At 38.3% G+C, this 20,015-nt stretch overlaps 1 protein-coding gene across 1 annotated transcript in view; it reads left to right on the forward strand.

Moving 5' to 3' along the window:
* The window catches only part of coq8aa (coenzyme Q8A, genome duplicate a), a 36,149-nt gene extending 16,184 nt beyond the window's left edge, over window positions 1–19,965 (forward strand). Inside the window, exons 5-15 of the mRNA XM_055185558.2 lie at window positions 1,284–1,358; window positions 4,556–4,681; window positions 7,743–7,828; window positions 7,911–8,051; window positions 8,783–8,864; window positions 11,398–11,491; window positions 15,317–15,458; window positions 17,328–17,435; window positions 18,659–18,724; window positions 18,806–18,892; window positions 18,978–19,965. Coding sequence (XP_055041533.2) covers window positions 1,284–1,358; window positions 4,556–4,681; window positions 7,743–7,828; window positions 7,911–8,051; window positions 8,783–8,864; window positions 11,398–11,491; window positions 15,317–15,458; window positions 17,328–17,435; window positions 18,659–18,724; window positions 18,806–18,892; window positions 18,978–19,271 — 1,301 coding nt within the window. The 3' untranslated portion in view covers window positions 19,272–19,965. The remainder of the gene's footprint in view (window positions 1–1,283; window positions 1,359–4,555; window positions 4,682–7,742; window positions 7,829–7,910; window positions 8,052–8,782; window positions 8,865–11,397; window positions 11,492–15,316; window positions 15,459–17,327; window positions 17,436–18,658; window positions 18,725–18,805; window positions 18,893–18,977) is intronic.
* The last annotated feature ends 50 nt before the right edge of the window (window positions 19,966–20,015 follow it).

Raw genomic sequence — 20,015 nt, forward strand, 5'->3', positions numbered from 1 at the left:
CTGTCTATCTACCAACCTGTCTATCTACCAACCTGTCTATCTACCAACCTGTCTATCTACCTGTCTGTCTATCTACCTGTCTGTCTATCTACCTGTCTGTCTATCTACCTGTCTGTCTATCTACCTGTCTGTCTATCTACCTGTCTGTCTATCTATCTACCTGTCTGTCTATCTGTCTATCTGTCTATCTACAAACCTGTCTGTCTTTCTATCTACCAACCTGTCTATCTACCAACCTGTCTATCTACCAACCTGTCTATCTACCAACCTGTCTATCTGTCTATCTACCAACCTGTCTATCTGTCTATCTACCTATCTGTCTATCTACCAACCTGTCTATCTGTCTATCTACCAACCTGTCTATCTGTCTATCTACCAGTCTATCTACCAATCTGTCTATCTGTCTATCTACCAATCTGTCTATCTGTCTATCTACCAATCTGTCTATCTACCTATCTGTCTATCTGTCTATCTACCAATCTGTCTATCTACCAACCTGTCTATTTTTCTATCCACCAACCTGTCTATCTGTCACACTGCATGCAGTCACGCTGCATCAGCTACAAAATTAAATTGCAAATCGAATCGCAATTGCTGTATCTGTCAGAAAAATCACATTTAGATATTTTTCCTAAAACGCATAACCCAACTACCTATCCATCTGTCTGTTTGTCTATCGATCTATCTGTCTACCTACCCTCTACCTACCCATCTTTCTACCTGTCTATCAATCACACTGCATGCAGTCACACTGCATCTGCTACAAAATTAAATCGCGAATCCAATCGCAGTCGCGGCATCTGTTCACAATCTGTTCACAAAAATCACAATTTGATATTGTCCCAAATTGCATAACCCTACTACCTATCCGTCTGTCTGTCAATCTATCTGCCTACCTGTCTATCAATCACACTGCGTGCAGTCTTGCTGCATCTGCTGCAAAATAAAATCGCTGTATCTGTCACATTTTAAAATCACATTTAGATATTTCTCCCAAATCGCATAACGCTACTACCTATCCATCTGTCTGTCTATTGATCTATCTGTCTACCTACCTGTTTATCAATCACACTGCATGCGGTCATCCTACATCTGCTACAAAATTTAATCGCAAATCAAATCCCAACGGCAGCATCTGTTAGGAAAAAAAAAATCGCAATTAGATATTGACCCAAATCGCATAACCACCTCTGTCTGTTTATCTGTCTGTCTGTCTACCTACCAACCTATCTAATCTTTTCATGAATGCAACCTGCTGAAAATTTGCTTTATCTCTTTTGGAGGGCTTGCTGTGGGTTTGGGTATTGGAGCTTTGGCTGAAGTGGCAAAGAAAACCCTCAGATCAGAAGAGAAGAATGGTAAGACCACTATGCTACACCCACCACTGTGATGTGAAATGATAAGACATATCTGCATTACTTCAGCCTGAGTAAATCCAGTACACCTGTTGTTATTCACAAAGATATATCAGCGTCATTGACTGTCTGGCTTTGGCTTGATGCTCGCCGAGAATAATTGGAGCAAAACATTTATAGAGTTGACCGCTCTGAAGTGCTCCTAAATTAGACAGGTGTCATGAGTAACATTTTTGTAGCACAGACCATATGAACACATTTATATTTTGTAGATTTACAGTATTTGCATGTCTTGTCTATTAGTATGTAAAAAATGCCAATACATTATTAAAACGTATATTATGTATGCTTAAAAGTTTCTTCTCTCATTCTTTAAATGTTTAGTGTAGTTCATTACTCATTCATGTAAATATGGATGTCGTTTAGGATTTTCTGATGCTTTAGTCCCGTCTGTGTTTCGGCCTAGTTAAAGACAACATGAAGCTTTATATGCAATTCAGTTTCATAATGTGACATATTTAGACTAGAACATTACCTATTAGGATTTTATTGGATCAGTGATATTATTTGTTAACATTATTTTCCCCCACCCACTTGGTTATGGCCTAATAAATCCTAACTAAAGACTCAAAGCTTTGTTTGTTTCAAGCCTGAAGTATAGTCCCATTTTCACGCGTACCAGAGATGCAATTTTGGTCATCAGAATAGTATGCGCACACTGTACGAGCACCTCCAAAATGTAGTAAATGCGCATGCTTTGTACGAAGGGGTTGCGTATGCGGGTACTGAAGTATCTAGTATGTAGTCCAGGAGTGCCAACTTCATTTGTCACAATATGCATGCTTCAAACTTCTTTGTACGCATATGAGTAAAATAAACTATGCCTTGCAAGGCTTCACACGTACGCTCACGCTTGCTTAAAAAAATCGAACTATACTCCAGGCTTAAAGGGACACTCATTTTTCATCTCCCCTACAGTTAAACATTTGATTTTTTGCCGTTTTGGAGTCCATTTAGCTGATCTCCGGGTCTGGGGGTAACACTTTTAGCATAGCTTAGCATAATCCATTAAATCTGATTTAGCCATTAGCATCGCGCAAAAACATAACTAAAGAGTTTCGATATTTTTTTTATTAAAACTTGACATGCAATTTTTCTAGGCCGATGGCTAGGAACTATACTCTCATTCTGGTGTAATAATCAAGGACTTTGCTGCCGTAACTAGTGATCGACCGATATATCGGCCGGCCGATATATCGGGCCGATTTTAGCAGGTTTAAGGTGTATCGGCATCTACTACAGCAGAGTCCAGTTTTAAATAGGAAAAATATCCAAACTCTTTGTTTTTTTTTAGCGTGATGCTAATGGTCTAATCAGATTCAATGGATTATGCTAAGCTATGCTAAAAGTGATACCGCCAGACCTGGAGATCGGCTGAATGGATTCCAAAACGGTAATTGTTTATCTCTAGGGGAGCTGGCAAATTAGCATATTTTCAAAAAAAGTGGAGTGTCCCTTTAAGGGCCCTATTTTAACGATCTAAGCGCATTGTCTAAAGCGCACAGCGCAACGTCTAAATGGGCGTGTCCGAATCCACTTTTGCTAATTTAACGACGGAAAAAATGGTTTGTGCGCCGAGCGCATGGTCGAAAAGGGTTGGTCCTATTGTAATGGGAGTATTTTGGGGGTAACGTGCAGTAAACCAATGAGAGTCACAGCTCTCATCCCCTTTAAAAGCAAGTTGCGCTGGCGCTATGTGTAATCCCTATTTAGATGACTGACTTTGTAAACTGAAAACTAAGCGGAGGAAGAAGATCGCCAGTTTAAGATTAATGTTAAATAATTGTGTTGTTTTTCACTTGTATTAAAATTTTTATTTTTTTATTAAAACCTTTAAAACCCGTTTTCTTTTAGTCATGGAAGTAAAAAAGCAGGCTTGTAATTGCTTTAAATGTATGTAAGAAAGTATGTAAGAAAAGGTTTGTACTCTAAAAATACTTTATTTGTAACAAACAGGAGATAAAGAATTTACAAACGGCTCTCTGCGCGTTTCAGCGCTTTGGACAGCGTTTTTTTTAGCAAAGAGTTTTTTTAAGCATTACTTTAAAATGTTTCTCATCTCACCATATCCGCAGGTACAGAGTCATCATATACAATAAATCCGTGAGGTAGCATTAAAAAAAACATTTAAAAACAGATGCATTTATTTAAAGCAAAGCATTTATTTACTTACCAGGCTGCAGGTAAAGCAGCTCTTTGCGCCTTCTAACGACTCATAATAAGTCCTCAATTATGTCCAAGAGACTCAATAATAATCTTTTACATTCAATCCTTTAATCTTTCATATTTAAAAGCGTTTTTGTGCTGCTGGGCATTCATGTACTTTGTGATAAGCAAACCCGCGTTGTCCTCCCGTTTATAGGCGCATATGCGCTCTTTAAATAACATAAAACACAATGCGCCATTGACTTTAGACTTTAGACCAGGTTTTTGTTGGTCAATGGCGTAGTCTATTTTAGTTGCTTCAAAATAGCAACGCGCCAACAATGCGCCTGAACACACCTCGTTTTCAGACCAGAACGCCTATGGGCGCAAAAGGGAGCGCAAATGCATTTGCTATTTAAACAACGCGGCGCTAAACGTGAAAATTAGGGTGGAAACTAGCGAAAGACACTTACGTCGCGCATTGCGCTGCATTGCGCCGGGTGTAAGATAGAGCCCTAAGTGTCGAGTTAAGAAATCAGTCAAATGCTTAATTCCTGTTATACCGGTTATTTTAGATCTTTGTTTAGCAATTTGATGTGATGGAACTGGATTTAGTAATGAAGGGTGCAAACATTCAGAGGACTGTGTTACGTAATAAGATCTTCTCTATTTAAAACCCAGAAGTCCTGGATAATTATTACCTTTGACCTAAATGCATCCAGGAATAGTTCTCACATAATGCAGAACTGTTTACTGTAATCCAACAGTTTGTAAACGTTTGTTTACAAGCAGTGGCCATAATGTATGTGCTGTAGTGGACAAACGGTTCTCTACAGCAAGTTTACTTCTTTGCATACATTTTGCATTTATCCAACCTTTTCATCAGTATGTGTATTCCCTGGGAATGAAACCAATTACCTGCTAGTTGAGTTACAGGAATACATTGTTGTTGCACATACTACTGTACTCAATTTAAATGTATTGATTTCACACAGGGGAAAAGAAGGCAGTTTTGGACCAAAGCCCCTTCCTGTCCGAGGCCAATGCAGAGCGTATCGTCAGGACGCTGTGTAAAGTGCGTGGGGCGGCCCTTAAACTCGGTCAAATGCTCAGTATCCAGGGTAAGAGAATGCATTCTTCTGTTTATGCATGATAAAGCATTAGGTTCGACCGGGTCACTTAGATATCGGTCGGGGTCATTGAGAGGTACTCCACACCCGATATGGTTTATAACTTCTGGCCACTTACAATGTCGGGTGATTTAAAATCATAGGTGATCTGAAGTTATTAATATAATATTAAAAAATATAATAATAATAATAAGTAATGGTTAGACTTGTACTAATAGAGGCGATTTGTGGATCCTTCATGTCTTTTGAAAAGCTGCCTGTCATGGCCTCACACTTGTGTCCACTTCTGTTAAACTGTCCAGCAATTCAAACATTGTGCAACTTCATGACATTTGACATTATTCAAATGCCCAATCTTTTGATCTGTAATATCCAACAAATTAGTGCGTAGGAGGATGGACTTCCCGTGCTTTAGTTCATGCTGGAAAGAGCGAATGAAAGAATGTGCACTGCTTGTGCCTCCCCCATTTTACAGCACGATCTCAATGCGTGATTTTCTATGCTTACTGCATACACGGGGTGACTCAGATTGTAAGTTTGGCTGTATTGTGTAAGCTGTAGATTGTACGGCTTGGGGCAACAGCTCAAAATAAATTAATGGCCATGCCAGAAACGTGACCTTTGGGAAGCTGTGAACGTTCTCAACATGACTAAGCTGTTATGTCGTAGGTATTAAATAAGAAGTAGGTAATGTATAGGGATGCACCTATACGATACTTAGTGGCATCTACGATACCAATAGATACTGCTAGTTATGCTTTTCATGAAGAGCATACAAACTATTTCGTTGTCATTGTCATCCAATTACAAATAATCACACAGCATAAGTTCTGATACGTTTTTAATTCCTTTTCAGGGTTTCCACGGGTCCTTGAAATCCTTGAAAGTTTGTGAATCTGGGGGGGGGGATCAAGGCCCTGGGAAGTTTTTGAAAATATACATGCATAGATACAGGTCATTGAAAGTACTTGAATCTATTTTATGCAAGAAGTTTTCTGGAAAAAAATCCACATCATTCCCTGTATAGTGTAGGATAATATCATAAAAACTCTAGACTTTTTAAACACGCTAAACTGTTCGCTTTAAATGCTTATATCTTCTTTATGCGAATGTTGATTCATGCCAAAATGCTTTTTTGCATAGTTTGACACATGCAAATTTTCTCGGTTTACGAATGTAACTCTTGTTCCCTGAGAAGGGAACGAGACGCTGCGTCTCCCTTGCCATACTTCCTGCGTTCCTGTAACGCCGTCTTTGGCAGTATTTCAGACCCCTGGAGGCATCCCCAAAGTGTCACCGCAGTGACGCAGCGGGAGTTCCCTCAAAAGGGAACCTCAACAATGTATCTTAAAAGGTAACACAATGTAACCTTGCTCTGACTTGAAATGTGTCCCCACATTTAGTCCTTGAATTTGAGGGTATTGGACCTGGAAAGTCCTTGAAAGGTCCTTGAATTTGAAGTTAACTAAGGTGTGGGAACCCTGCCTTTTGATTATATAATTTGCCCTGATCATCGGTTGTTTTTAAACAATCTGCCAATGTCCGATATTGGGAAAAATTACTTTTATGTGCCGATATAGGCTGTTTTTTCTGTGCATTCCTAGTAATGTACACTAAAAATGTGAGGTCTTCACTCACATATAGGTCAAAAAAGTCATGCAGGTTAAAAACCAAAGGTCATTGCTCTTTAAGGATGTATAAAATGAAAGTCATGGAAATATTCATATGCATGTATGACATGTTAATACCGGGTGTGAGCGGATATCAGTGTATCCTAAAGACTTATGACCCGTTCAGTAGTGCTGTGCTCAAAATATCGATACGTCGATACATCGTCATGGACGCCTGACGATGCGCGCATCGATAAAGCACCTTCCGTATCGATTCGAATGCACTTTTGAAAGTAACTTGTAGAATCGCTGTTGATCCGTGATCCATATGAAAAGGAAGCATGTATCCCGCGGAGTAGGCTACGTAGAGTTAAAGGTTGCGGGGTATACTTTCACTTTGCGTGTCTGTCTCGCTGGCGCACGTGTCTGCATAGCGAGCCGCGTACTCGCGCGCTCTCTCTCTCTCTCTCTCTCTCTCTCGCATGCGCGTATTTAAAATCAATGAGTTCAGTATGAACGCGCAGATATCTTGGCCTATATTACTGCAAAGGGCTTTATTAGCCACTTTCTTATAAAACAGCACTAACGCATTTGAGGAGAAACACGACAAAGATTTGTATGTAAAAAGTGTACGTCTGTAGAAGAGATACAGAGCTTCTTCAAACTATAGCTGTCACATTAATAATCTGATTTCTATTAAATATTATTAAGTCTGACTGCATGTTTATAGATATATTCATAGATATAGAATAATGAGAGACAAATATAATGCCTAGAGTAAGGCACCATCTTTGTAAAACTGCTTTTAAAAAAACATAAGTTAAGTACTAACTCTGGGATTTTAAGTATTTCTATGAGTTACCCCAGAACCTAATAAATTAATGGCAAAAACACAACTGTTAAAACACTGCTTATTCAATGTACAATAAACAGATGATGCTAATAATAATAATAATAATGTTACTAAATTCTGAACAAAAATGTAATTAAAAATAGTCTTGTATCGTGATGCGCATCGTATCGGAGCCCTTGTATCGGGATATGTATCGTATCGGGAAATTGTTGGCGATACACAGCCCTACCGTTCAGACAGCCAGCAACTAGCAGTAGCAGAGTGACATGGTCTCATTATTTTCAATGGAAACCTGCTGACTTCCAGCGACGTGTGCGACAGTGACCGTTGGCCACAGGAAGTGGCCGTGTACCAGTGACGCAACAACAAAGTTGAGAAAAGTCTAACTTTGAGCGATTTTTGGGAGCAACTATCATTGAGAGTGAAGCAGTGTTGATGTTGCTCATTCGTTTATAACAACCAGAATTAGGGATGACCTCATTAAAAAGACACGCTGGTGGTCTGAACAGCGTGTTATGTAGTTAATTTTTATTAATATTTTTATAAATATATTTATAAATATTTTTATAAATATTTATTAATATTTCAGATGATGCATTCATCAACCCACAGCTCGCCAAGATTTTCGAACGCGTCCGTCAGAGCGCAGACTTCATGCCGATCAAACAGATGATGGTACTATCTACTTAAATCTCAAGCCAATTGTTGAGCTTTATTTAAAGGTACACATTTTTACACATCTGTTCACTCTCTGCAGAAAGCCCTGAACAATGACCTGGGCCCGAACTGGAGAGATAAACTGGACATGTTTGAAGAAAGACCCTTTGCTGCTGCATCCATCGGACAGGTCCATCTGGCCAGGATGAAAGATGGTCGAGAGGTTGCCATGAAAATCCAGGTTGGTTGCGGGATGTCTTCATGTATAAAAAGTGAACATCAAAACATGCTTTCTTCATCAATCAATATTTTGTGAAAAATCTGCAGGTCGGTTTTCAATTTATCTAAGGCCTGAGGTCTCTTATTGTATTATATTCAATCATTTGTAACATGTCCAAAATGTCTGAAAACCAAAAAGTTGAAGGGGACATATCATGAAAATCTGACTTTTTCAATGTTTAATTACTACAATTAGGTAGTGTAAAAAGATCAACCCAGTAACTTAGTTTTGGTAAACCATTCTATGCAACAATGTAAAAAAAATAGGTCATTGAAATTGGGCTCTCCTCGGGATATCAGAAGGGAATAATACCGCCCCTTAATCTGCACTATCCAATCACGGCACAGCCATTTAGTGCAGAGATCAGCTTATTTGCATTTAAAGGGAGTGGGACACACCAAAAAACTGCAAATTTTTGCTCACAAAGTGCCGATTTTAACATGCTATAATAAATTATCTATATGGTATTTTGAGCTAAAACTTCACTTACATACTCTTGGGACACCAAAGATTTATTTGACATCTTAAAAAAGTCCTGTGAAATGTCCCTTTTAAAGAACTGCTACAGTTTTATTCTGGGTCTCTCATTGTCAGGCCTGTCTCTGATTCGATATTGTTTTAGCTTACACACTGAACTGTTATTGTGTAATGTTTTCAAAGCCTGGTGTAATTTGCTCTTTCTTTTCTTGCAGTATCCTGGAGTGGCACAGAGCATCAACAGTGACGTAAATAACCTGATGACTGTACTAAGCATGAGCAATGCACTTCCTGAAGGTGATGAACTCATTACTTGTTTAATAAACTGATTTCATCTGTACTCCGTGTGTACGTCAGTTAGGTTTTTTTTTTCTTTTTTTTTTTATATCCAAATAAGTTCATTGATGTGAGGCCATGGCCTGATGAATAGTCTAAGCTCAGACAGGTTGCGTAGTGAGGATGATGCACAGGTGACCCAGATCCATGACTTGAGTCATTTCCTCCCACAAACCTCAGCTCTCTGTGTCCTACTGTATGTATATAAAACTCTTAAAAGAAAACTTACAGAAAGTCATTCATAAATAAAAGATTTTTGTTGCCACCTAACATAGTTTAATGGAATATTAGACAGAAAATATTGTACTTCTGTCACCGATTTAAAGGCTATGACCAAAGAGTTTTGATATTTTTCCTTTTCGAAACTTGACTCTCTGTAGTTACATCTCGAAATAAGACCGTAAATATTAAAAGTTGCGGTTTTCTAGGCAGATATGGCTAGGAACTATACTCTCATTTCTGCGTAATAATCAAGCACTTTGCTGCCATACCATGGCTGCAGCAGGCGTAGTGAAATTACGTAGCACCTGAAAATAGTCCCCTTGGTAACTTTCAGTAGCAGAAGACTATTTTCGGGCATTGCGTAATATCATTGCGCCTGCTGTTATGGCAGTAAAGTCCTTGATTAGTACGCCAGAATAAGAATAGTTTCTAGCCATATCTGCCTAGAAAATCAAAACTTTTAATTTTCCGTTGGCCTTAGTTCACGATGTAACTACAGAAGAGTCAAGTTTTAAATAGGAAAAATATCAAAAATCTTTGGTAAATTTTTGAGCGTGATGCTAATGGTCTAATCAGATTCAATGGATTATGTTAAGCTATGCTAGAAGTCAAGACCCGGAGATCAGCTGAATGGATTCCAAATCGGTAAAAAACAAATGTTTAACTCTAGGGGAGAATAAAAATGAGCATATTTTCAAAAAAAAGTGGAGTGTCCCTTTAAGATCATGTCAAATGTCATGTTACATTTTAGAAGTTGTAGTCATGGAAATGAATCAGAGCTTTAAATGTATTATATAGTTGGATACTATATACTAATGTGAATACAAACATTTTGTTTTGTTTTAAAGTATAGTTATAGTATGATATGTAGTTTATTGTGTATAGTATGGTTAAAGGAATAGTCTACTCATTTTCAATATTAAAATATGTTATTACCTTAACTAAGAACTGTTGATACATCCCTCTATCATCTGTGTGTGTGCACGTAAGCGCTGGAGCTCGCTGCGACGCTTCGATAGCATTTAGCTTAGCCCCATTCATTCAGTTGTACCATTTAGAGATAAAGCCAGAAGTGACCAAACACATCAACGCTCCTCCCATTCAAGACGAGTAGCCACACGAGCAAGTTTGGTGGTACAAAATAAAACGCAGCGCCTTTCTAAGCGGATTTAAAAGAGGAACTATATTTTATGGCGTGGTGGCACTTTTGGGAGTGCTTTGACTCGGCGCAGTAACACCCTCCCTCTCCCATTATGAGAGTGAGAAGGGGAGCGGACTTTTCAGGCGAGTTGAAGTACTCCCAAAAGTGCTATTACGCCATAAAATATAGTTCCTCTTTTAAATCCGCTTAGAAAAGCGCTACGTTATATTTTGTACCACCAAACTTGCTCGTATAACTACTCGTCTTAAATAGGAAAAGCGTTGATGTGTTTGGTCACTTCTGGCTTTGTCTCTGGGTGGTGCAGTTGAATGAATGGGGCTGGGCTGGGTGCTGTCGAGGCGTCGCGGCGCGCTCCGGCGCTTGCGTGCATGCGCACGGATGGTGGAGGGATGTGTCAACAGTTCTTGGTTAAGGTAATAACATTTTAATATTGAAAATGAGTAGACTATTCCTTTAATAGTTACAGTTTTCTTTTACTTAACTATAATTTTATTTTGCTAGAATCACTCTTTGTGGTTATATCTCTTTAAGTCTAATATAATCATTCCTAATTTAATTCTGAATGTAAAAGCCGTGGAAAAATGAAATGTATTCATTTGTGACAAAATTATCAAAAACCGAGGTTTGCGTTGGTTTGCTGCATACTCTTATGTATTAAAAATAATACTATATTGCATTTTTTATTTATTACAAATAATGCTATAAAAATTATATTTTCACCTCCAGCACTTCCGTAAAAACGCTAAAGTGTCGTCTTTAAAAACAAGACCATAATTAGGCTTCTAGACCAAAAAAATGCCAGTTATATTAATTTGAAGGTGTACAACACCTTTTCACCCCCCCCCCCCCACTCAGAGGGCTGCGCCAGTTAAAGGGTTTATGTGTTAATTTCAGACTGTACTTTGACCAAGATTTTGTGAGGCCAAAATAGTTTTTATGGGCGTGCCAAATATGTTCGTATAAACAACGAAGAATTATCGGCATATTAATGTGTAATTTTTTTCTCAAAGGTGATCCACGTTACATTCTCAAAGTGATGGCTGCCTGGTTGGTTGTAGTTCAAAAGCCGCTGACTCATTTGTGACTGTGTCTTGTATGTGATTTTTGCAGGTTTGTTCCCAGAGCATTTGATGGATGTGATGCGTCGTGAGCTGACGCTGGAGTGCGATTATATCAGAGAAGCCAAGTGTGCTCGGAAATTCAAGTGAGTCAAGAAACCAGGAGATCTTAGGGTGTTTTCACATATGTTGGTGCGCACTGAGGTGCGGCCTCGGAGCACACCAAAATACATTGTATCATTTTTCAGTTAGTGCGGTCCGTGTTCACATATTATTTTTTTTACTGTACTTGAAATGTCGCACCGTACGCCACGTGACAGCGGTCAGCGCTGTCATTGGTCTCTGACAGCTCTTACTGTCTCATGACCACCCCCACGTTTCAACGACAACCAGCCTGACAGGGAGAGCGCAGCTATCAAGATGTGGAGATAAACGATGCACGTCTTTGCGAAGTTTCTTTGCTTTAACGCGATATTGCGTAGCTGTTCTATTAAAGCCTTTCTCACGAAGCCGTTTGCTAAAAGCCCGTAATGTCACTATTTGTGTGTGGAGGACAGCTATGCATTTATAAAATCATCAGCTCAAACGTAAAGGAGACAGCGAATCTCCGCAACAGACCAGGATTGGCTTGTTTGTTGTTAACCCACAATATAACACCCGGCTCAGGTCACAACGGAAGCCCAGTGGCTCAAATATATGGAGAACTTCCTGTATTTGGTTCGGCCCAAGGTCCAGCAGTGTTCACACCACAGGTGGGTCGCCCCAGAGTTCGGCGACAGCCGCTCCGAGACCACCTGTTTAGAGCGGTCTCGGAGCGGCCGTTTAGTGTGCACCCAAGTGCGGCTGTTGTGTTCACACTGACCCAAACGAACCGTACTCGAAGCGACACGTCATTTGGGCCGACCTAAACAGTGTATATGTGAAAACACCCTTAGCTTTCTTCTATATTAAAGCATCGTGTTCATCCATATAAACATTTAATATGACATTACACATTTACATGTGCATTTATGCATTTGGCAGATGCTTTTTTCAAAGCGACTTACAGTGCATCCAGTCTATATGTTTATTCAGTATGTGTGTTTCCTGAGAATCTAACGTAATACTCTACCAACTGATCTACAAATGCTGCCTTATTGTCATTTGCTGGTCTCTGAGGTCATTTCAGACAACGTTATGCCTGATACAAGACCTAAAATTACCCAAGCTCTGCCTGTAGCCTAATGCCCTTTGAGGAAAGTTTACACAAGGCAAAAATAAACATTACAAATGCTCGCAATGATCGGGCACGTCTGTATCCTCATGTAACATCGTCTCTCGAGCACCGGCATTAGAGCGCAAGACTAAAAATATCCCCTCATCATTTTCAGTTTGTAGGCAAGGGTTTGAATGACCTGGTGTGAAGGAAGAGTTTGTGTGCTGACAGGTTTTAAGTAAAGCAGAACTGGAAAAGGTAAATATGGATAACCGGTTTGTCCACCCCATGACCTGTTATCTGTTAAGCACCCTGTTTTTCACAGTGATCGTGAAGAATCACACATTCAAAGATAAACGTGTCGCACGTAAGGAAATTTACTGAATGTCTTTACTTTTGAGTATATCAGTCAGGGTTTGAGTGTTTATTCAGGGCAATCTGACTGTTAAGAAATTAACTTATCTTACAATTATCTTATCTCTTTGTATTTGTGTGGGGAAGTCCAATTGATTTTATTGAATTGGTTTGTTTGGGCAATTAAATGAGAGGTGTCATATCCGAGTCATCAGTCGGTAGTGTTTGAGAAGTTCAGATGCAAAACCCTCTTAAAGAAAAACACCATCGTTTTCAAAAATTTACTATGTTCTTACCTCAACTTAGATGAATTAATACATACCTATCTTTTTTCAAAGCGTGCACTTTTAATCTTTGTACAGCGCTTCTTGAATGTGTTAGCATTTAGCCTAGCCCCATTCATTCCTATGGCTCCAAACAAAAGTTTTATTTTGTGCCACCATACTTACTCGTGTACCTACTCATGTAACAGTCTTTAAATAGGGAAAACATGGAAGTGTTTGGTGGCTTCTAAATTCATCCCTGTTTGGAGCCATAGGAATGAATGGGGCTAAGCTAAATGCTAACACATTCACGACGTGCTGTAAAAAGATTAAAAGTGGCTCTAATCTATCAGGCTCTAATAGGGCGTACACAACAAACACGAAATCAACAATTTGCAAGAGAAAATTACATACAAAGTCAATGCAAAGATGTAAACTGACGCGGGTCGATGCGAATGCTGCGACTCGGGACAACGCGATTGCTGCAAAAATCCGCTATTCACATCTAACGGTTTTTTTTTGCGCTATTATAAAATATTCTACTCAAGCGAAAATTTTGCATGCTATGAAGTTAAATCCCGCAAGTAATCTAGATTAAGGAACGTGATGCTTGCCGTTTGCCGTGTACGCAGCATAAGTTCGGTAATTTAACTTTAATGGCGATGAAAAGGTTATTAGTAACTGATATGCCTTATTTTTACATATTTCACTTTTGTAATTTTATTGCTATTTAACAAATTTGTTTGTCTATAACAACTAGAAACATTGCAAATGATGAAACTGAACCACACATTATGAACAGGGCTTTAGATGACTTCGACATGGTGTTTAGCGGATTATGTCAAAAAAGCTGCATTTCTGAATGATCTGTGCACATTATTAAGCAAATTTGAAGCAAAGGTATTTTAATGAACGATACGTGCCGAGAGCATTCGGTTAATATCATTATTTTATTTGGGATGGATGTGGTGTTTAGCGGCTTATGCATCTGAGCTCCTTGGTTTTTAGAAGTCACTACATTTGACTTTTTTTTAGCAAAATAAATACTTAACGCTGTTATCGCCAGTGTTGGGGGTAACGCATAACAAATAACGTGCATTACGTAATATTACTTTTCTGAAGTAACAAATAAAGTAATGCATTACCTTATAAATGTACACATTAATATTTGAGTTACTTTTTAAAAAAAGTAATGCAAGTTACTTTTTAGTTTAATTAATTCGATTAAAAAAATTATGTACTGAATTAAACTAAACGTAGTCACGTTGTGCACTCTATGTGTACACGCCTGTGTGGCAACAGTTTGAGTCAGAAACTCAGATGGCAGGCCAGAGCTCGACATTTTTGTGATGAAATAGGCAATTGCTAAATGCAGAACTTTTCAGTCATAAAAACACCTGCAAGGCCTGAAAGAGATCAAGCCTCAGCCAAGAAAAGTAACACAAAAGTAACGTAAGCATTACTTTCCATGAAAAGTAACTAAGTAACGCAATTAGTTACTTTTTTTGGGATACTTAATATTGTAATGCATTACTTTTAAAAGTAACTTTCCCCAACACTGGTTATTACCATTTTGCATTGTGTAAATGTGTCAGTCTGCGAAAACCGTTTTGTACATTAAACTATCCTACATGATGTAAAGAATATTCTGTTAAAAATATAACCTTGATAAGTTTAATATTGACTGAGGAAGGTCATGTCAAAGATTGAAATCAAACTTGGATGCCCATGTACTTTATTTTTAGTAACTTTTTCAATAGTGTCATATCAAATGTAGTATCACTGTACTTTAATGTATAAGCAGCTTGAAGTTCAGCGAGCAACAGTTTCAAAATACCATCTCCCACTCTAAAGCTGTTATACCCACATATTATGGTCTTAATATAACACATTGTTTTGTCTAAAAAAAAAACTCCTTGTTAGTTTTAATGAGACAGGAAAATAACCATGCAATTGAATTTCCTTCAGTTGTTTTAGGCTAAGCCCTTATGCATAACGCGTTCATCACACTGATTTGCTGAAACACACAGATTATAATCACAGCTTTCCCTTCAAAGCAGATGCTGACTCGCGTGTGTGCTCTTTAGCACGTCCTGTGGTGCGCGTGCGATGTGGCATGATTGTGTTCACTGACTCAGATGCTCTGTGGTTTTTGACAGGGAGCTTTTAAAAGATCACCCATTCTTCTACGTGCCAGAGGTAATCGACGAACTCAGCAGCCAGCACGTCCTCACCACCGAGCTGGTGCCGGGATTCCCTCTGGACCAGGCCGAGAGTCTCTCACAAGAGCTGAAAAACGAGGTATCTGCTGAGATCTTTTATGGTTAAAATAAGGAACTTGACTGGCACACCACAGTCTGAAGGAAACAGTTTGTCCTTTTGTTCAAACCTGAAGGTTTAAGGTCAAGCTAAACCATCTGCAAACACAGAAGCATGATTTATATTGCATTATTAATGCTTTTGAAACACTCACTTGTTGTTTATTTATATCGTTTTTCACATTACTGAATGGTAATAAACTCATCCAAACTATGTTGGTGACTAAATGCATCTAAAATAAATCAAAATTGTGTTATTTTATCATTTGAAGTGCAAGCATCTTTTGCCTAGAAATTGCAAAACCAAACTCGTGTCATTTTATCAAGAAGCCTCTTGAAATTTCACTTTAGGATGATTTTTTAAAGAATATTAAAGTTCACATTTAATCTGGGCTCTTATTGGCTGCTTTTCCTTCAATAGTCAGTCAAAGTCATCTATTTTTAAAATAATATTTTAAAAATAAAATTGTAGTTTTCTAATTACCGAAATCTGTTTGGCACAGCTATATTTTTGTCCACAAAAGTAATTTCAAGCATTGAACTATACACCTTCAAATTAAAAGATTTTTAAGATCACAGTTATATTTCAGTAAAGTGTTTCAAAACTTTTGACCGTGTGTGTTCTGTTATATATATTTTTATTTATTTATTTGAAAATTTTAACTAGGCATAAAACATAAATGCATTAATAGGCCAATCAAAAAAATTAAAACCTGATTAAAATGAACATTACCACTATAAAATATACTTTATTAAATAAAAAATGTATGTAGTACACTGAAAAAAAAAATCATCTGACCCTAATAAAATGTAACATAAATTTGTGCATTTAATCCAATATTGTTTTTGGTTTTAATGAAAAATATTAAGTGGTTTCTATTGCTAAAACTGGGTGGGAATTTCCAGTTCCCAGCATGTTTTGCATGAGACTGAATAATGAGAGTAAATATTACAATAACCGGCTATTTTATGCATTTTTATTGAGATACAAAAAGAGGAGGTCTTATTAATGTTTAGTATGTTGTTATATTAGTATTTGAAAGAGTTTCTGTTTTGTTGTTGGGTTTTTAAATGAGTTATGTATAGTTAGCTTGCTAAAGTGGCCTGTTGATGTAGTATAATAGCTTTATATTTTCAAAATTTGAGTAAAACTAAGATAATTAGATAATAGTAGCATTGCTGAATTTTTACTCAGATCAATTAAATTGTGCTAATGTAACTAAAAACTATTGAGTAAGTTTCAACAAACCGCATATATCTATTTTTAGATAATTGAATTGTGTGCAACCACTTACCTTTAAAAAAAAAGAGCAAATTCAATGAATATTTTTTCCAGTGTACACCAAAAATTATTTTAATATCTTTGTAACATAACCATGAAAATGTATGTTAATCCGGCCTTGTTACATGCATTGAGGGTCCATGCTCCTCCTCTCTATGCATTTAAAGGAGTCCTTGGCTGCTATTTAGAGTCTTAAATGACCAAAATGTGAAAGCCAGTTAGACATTACTGCCACTGTGTGGTGAAAATGTTTTCATACAGTTTTAAGGAAAATTATGCTGACATTTAAACCAGAGTACAGACAAAAAATAAGTTTTGTTGACCAAGCTCTGAATGGACAAAATGTCCCACATTGATTTTAAATGTCAAATTAATGTAACTGAAATGTTTAAACATACAATTTAACTGTGATTTAAACCATTATCTGTTATATTGTCTGTAAACATTGCATTTAAACAGCCTGATTTTTGTTGAGGGTAAACTAAGTAGTACGCTTAAGTGGTTTATGCATAAACACATGGGATTTAACTGCTGTCAACTGCAGTAACCAAACATTTTGTTGATGCACAGATTTGCAGGAACATCTTGATCCTGTGTCTCAGGGAGCTTTTTGAGTTTAGATACATGCAGACCGACCCCAATTGGTCCAACTTCTTCTACGATCCACAAACTCACCGGGTAAGATGACGTGTCATGTACAAATGGTAACATTTTACATCAAGGTATTTTTATACATAACATAACATACTTCTACAATATTTTTTTAATCTTTGTTAATGTTAAACCATTTATCCTATCCAAACCCATCCCATCCTATCCATCCCATCAATCCATCCAATTACATCCATCCAATCCCATCAATCTATCCATCCCATCCTATCCAATCCCATCCATCATATCTATCCCACAATCCATTCCATCAATCCATTCAATACCATCCTATCAATATATCCATCCTATACAATCCCATCCCATCAATCCAGTCTCGTCCATCCAGTCCCCTCCTATCCAAACCCATCCCATCAATCCATGCAATTCCATCAATCCATGTAATTCCATCCATCCTATACCAACAATCTATCCATCCTATCCAATCCCATCCTGTCCATCCCATCAATCCATCCAATTCCATCCATCCAATCCCATCAATCTATCCATCCCATCCTATCCAATCCCATCCTGTCCATCTAGTCTCATCCTATCCAAACCCATCCTATCCATCCATCAATCCTATCCATCCCATCAATCCATCCAATCCCGTCCATCCAATCCCATCAATATATCCATCCCGTCCATCCAATCCATCAATCTATCCATCCCATCCTGTCCATCCAATTCCATCTATTCAATCTCATCAATCTATCCATCCCATCCTGTCCATCCCATCAATCCATCCAGTTCCATCTATCCAATCCCCATCAATCTATATATCCTATCCAATCCCATCCTGTCCATCCAGTCCCATCCTATCCAACCCCGTCCTATCCATCCATCAATCCTATCCATCCCATCAATCCATCCAATCCATCAATCTATCCATCTCGTCCATCCAATCCATCAATCTATCCATCCCGTCCATCCAATCCCAACAATCTACCCATCCCATCCTGTCCATCCAATTCCATGTATCAAATCTCATCCATCAATCTATCCATCCCATCCTGTCCATCCCATCAATCCATCCAGTTCCATCTATCCAATCCCATCAATCTATATATCCTATCCAATCCCATCCTGTCCTGTCCATCCAGTCCCATCCTATCCATCCTATCCATCCAGTTCCATCCAACCAATCCCATCAATCTATCCATCCCATCCTATCCATATCCATCTATCCAAGCATTTTTGCGTGGATTATTTTGAGTTGGATTTTAAGTAATGAAGCTTTTTTTAATCCACAGGTGGCTTTGCTGGACTTTGGTGCAACGAGAGGTTTTGACGAGAGTTTTACAGACCTTTATATAGAGGTGAATGTGTAAAAGCAAACGTAAACAGTAACAGAAAAGTTGTCGTTCTTTTCTAATGTTTGTATTTCCTCTTTTCAAAAGATCATCAAGGCAGGAGTAGATGCAGATCGAGAAAGTGTGCTGAAACGATCCATAGACATGAAGTTCTTGACTGGCTATGAGTCCAAGGTAAAGTAACCACACCCCCAACTTTTTGTGTTTCGGCAAAGCTTGTGCCATACCTGTGCCAACACGACCTCTTGTACCCACCCAGTCCATGGAGAACGCTCACGTGGACGCGGTGATGATCCTGGGTGAGGCCTTCTCCTCCGAGGAGCCGTTCGACTTTGGGACTCAGAGCACCACAGAGCGGATCCACAACCTCATCCCTGTCATGCTCAAACAGCGACTCGTCCCCCCGCCCGAGGAAACCTATTCGCTGCACCGCAAAATGGGCGGGTCATTCCTCATCTGTTCCCGCCTCGGTGCTAAGTTGAGCTGCAAGGACATGTTCAATGAGGCTTATAGCAATTACTGGAGCAAGCGTGGGAAAGGACCAAGCAAATGATGGACAGTATTTCCAGCCAATCATGGCTCAGAGTTCAGGGTTTGGCATAGAGGAAGCACAATGCCAATTACGAATGTTGACGAATGGCACTCTTGACTGATCGAACTTTACCATCATACACTTTTTTTGTTTTTTGTTTTTGTTTATTGAGTGTTTTTTGGAAAAATATCCATGGATAATGGTCGTGTAGTGAAAAGATTGCTATTCCAAAAGATATTTCGATGTGCCTGAGATGTCCTATAACCAAGAAAGTTGGTTACTCATCGGGCTTTGGGATTGTAAACCGTTGGCTGTAGAACATTTAATAAACAAGCCAACGGTTTTTCCAGGTGTCTGGAGTACTTCGCATACGAGGACCGTTAACTTTGACGCATATATTGTTTGAGAAAGCATTACGGATTTTCTTTCATGGTTTGTTTGACTTGTCACGCACAAAGTAGACTCTTGTTAAGGCCAAAGCAAGAAAGGGAAAAAGGCGATTAGCTAGTTCTTGTATTTCCTTGAGATAAATCCATCTGTTTAGATTGGCTACCTTATTTTCGGTTTTCTCTGATGTACATCATTGGGCTTGAATGTTTTAGTCTGTCAAAACATCAAGCCTGTTTTGATATAATGCATTTTAAGATGTTAGAATATTATTAATGATGGGATGGGGTGTCAATTCTGTAAATGAATTTAAATGTGCCTAAAAGAATCAAAGCAAGAAAAATAAGAAGAAAGCATTAAGTGTAAGAATGACTTGAT

This window comes from Misgurnus anguillicaudatus, chromosome 18 (assembly GCF_027580225.2).
Source record: "Misgurnus anguillicaudatus chromosome 18, ASM2758022v2, whole genome shotgun sequence".
Classification (NCBI taxonomy): domain Eukaryota; kingdom Metazoa; phylum Chordata; class Actinopteri; order Cypriniformes; family Cobitidae; genus Misgurnus; species Misgurnus anguillicaudatus.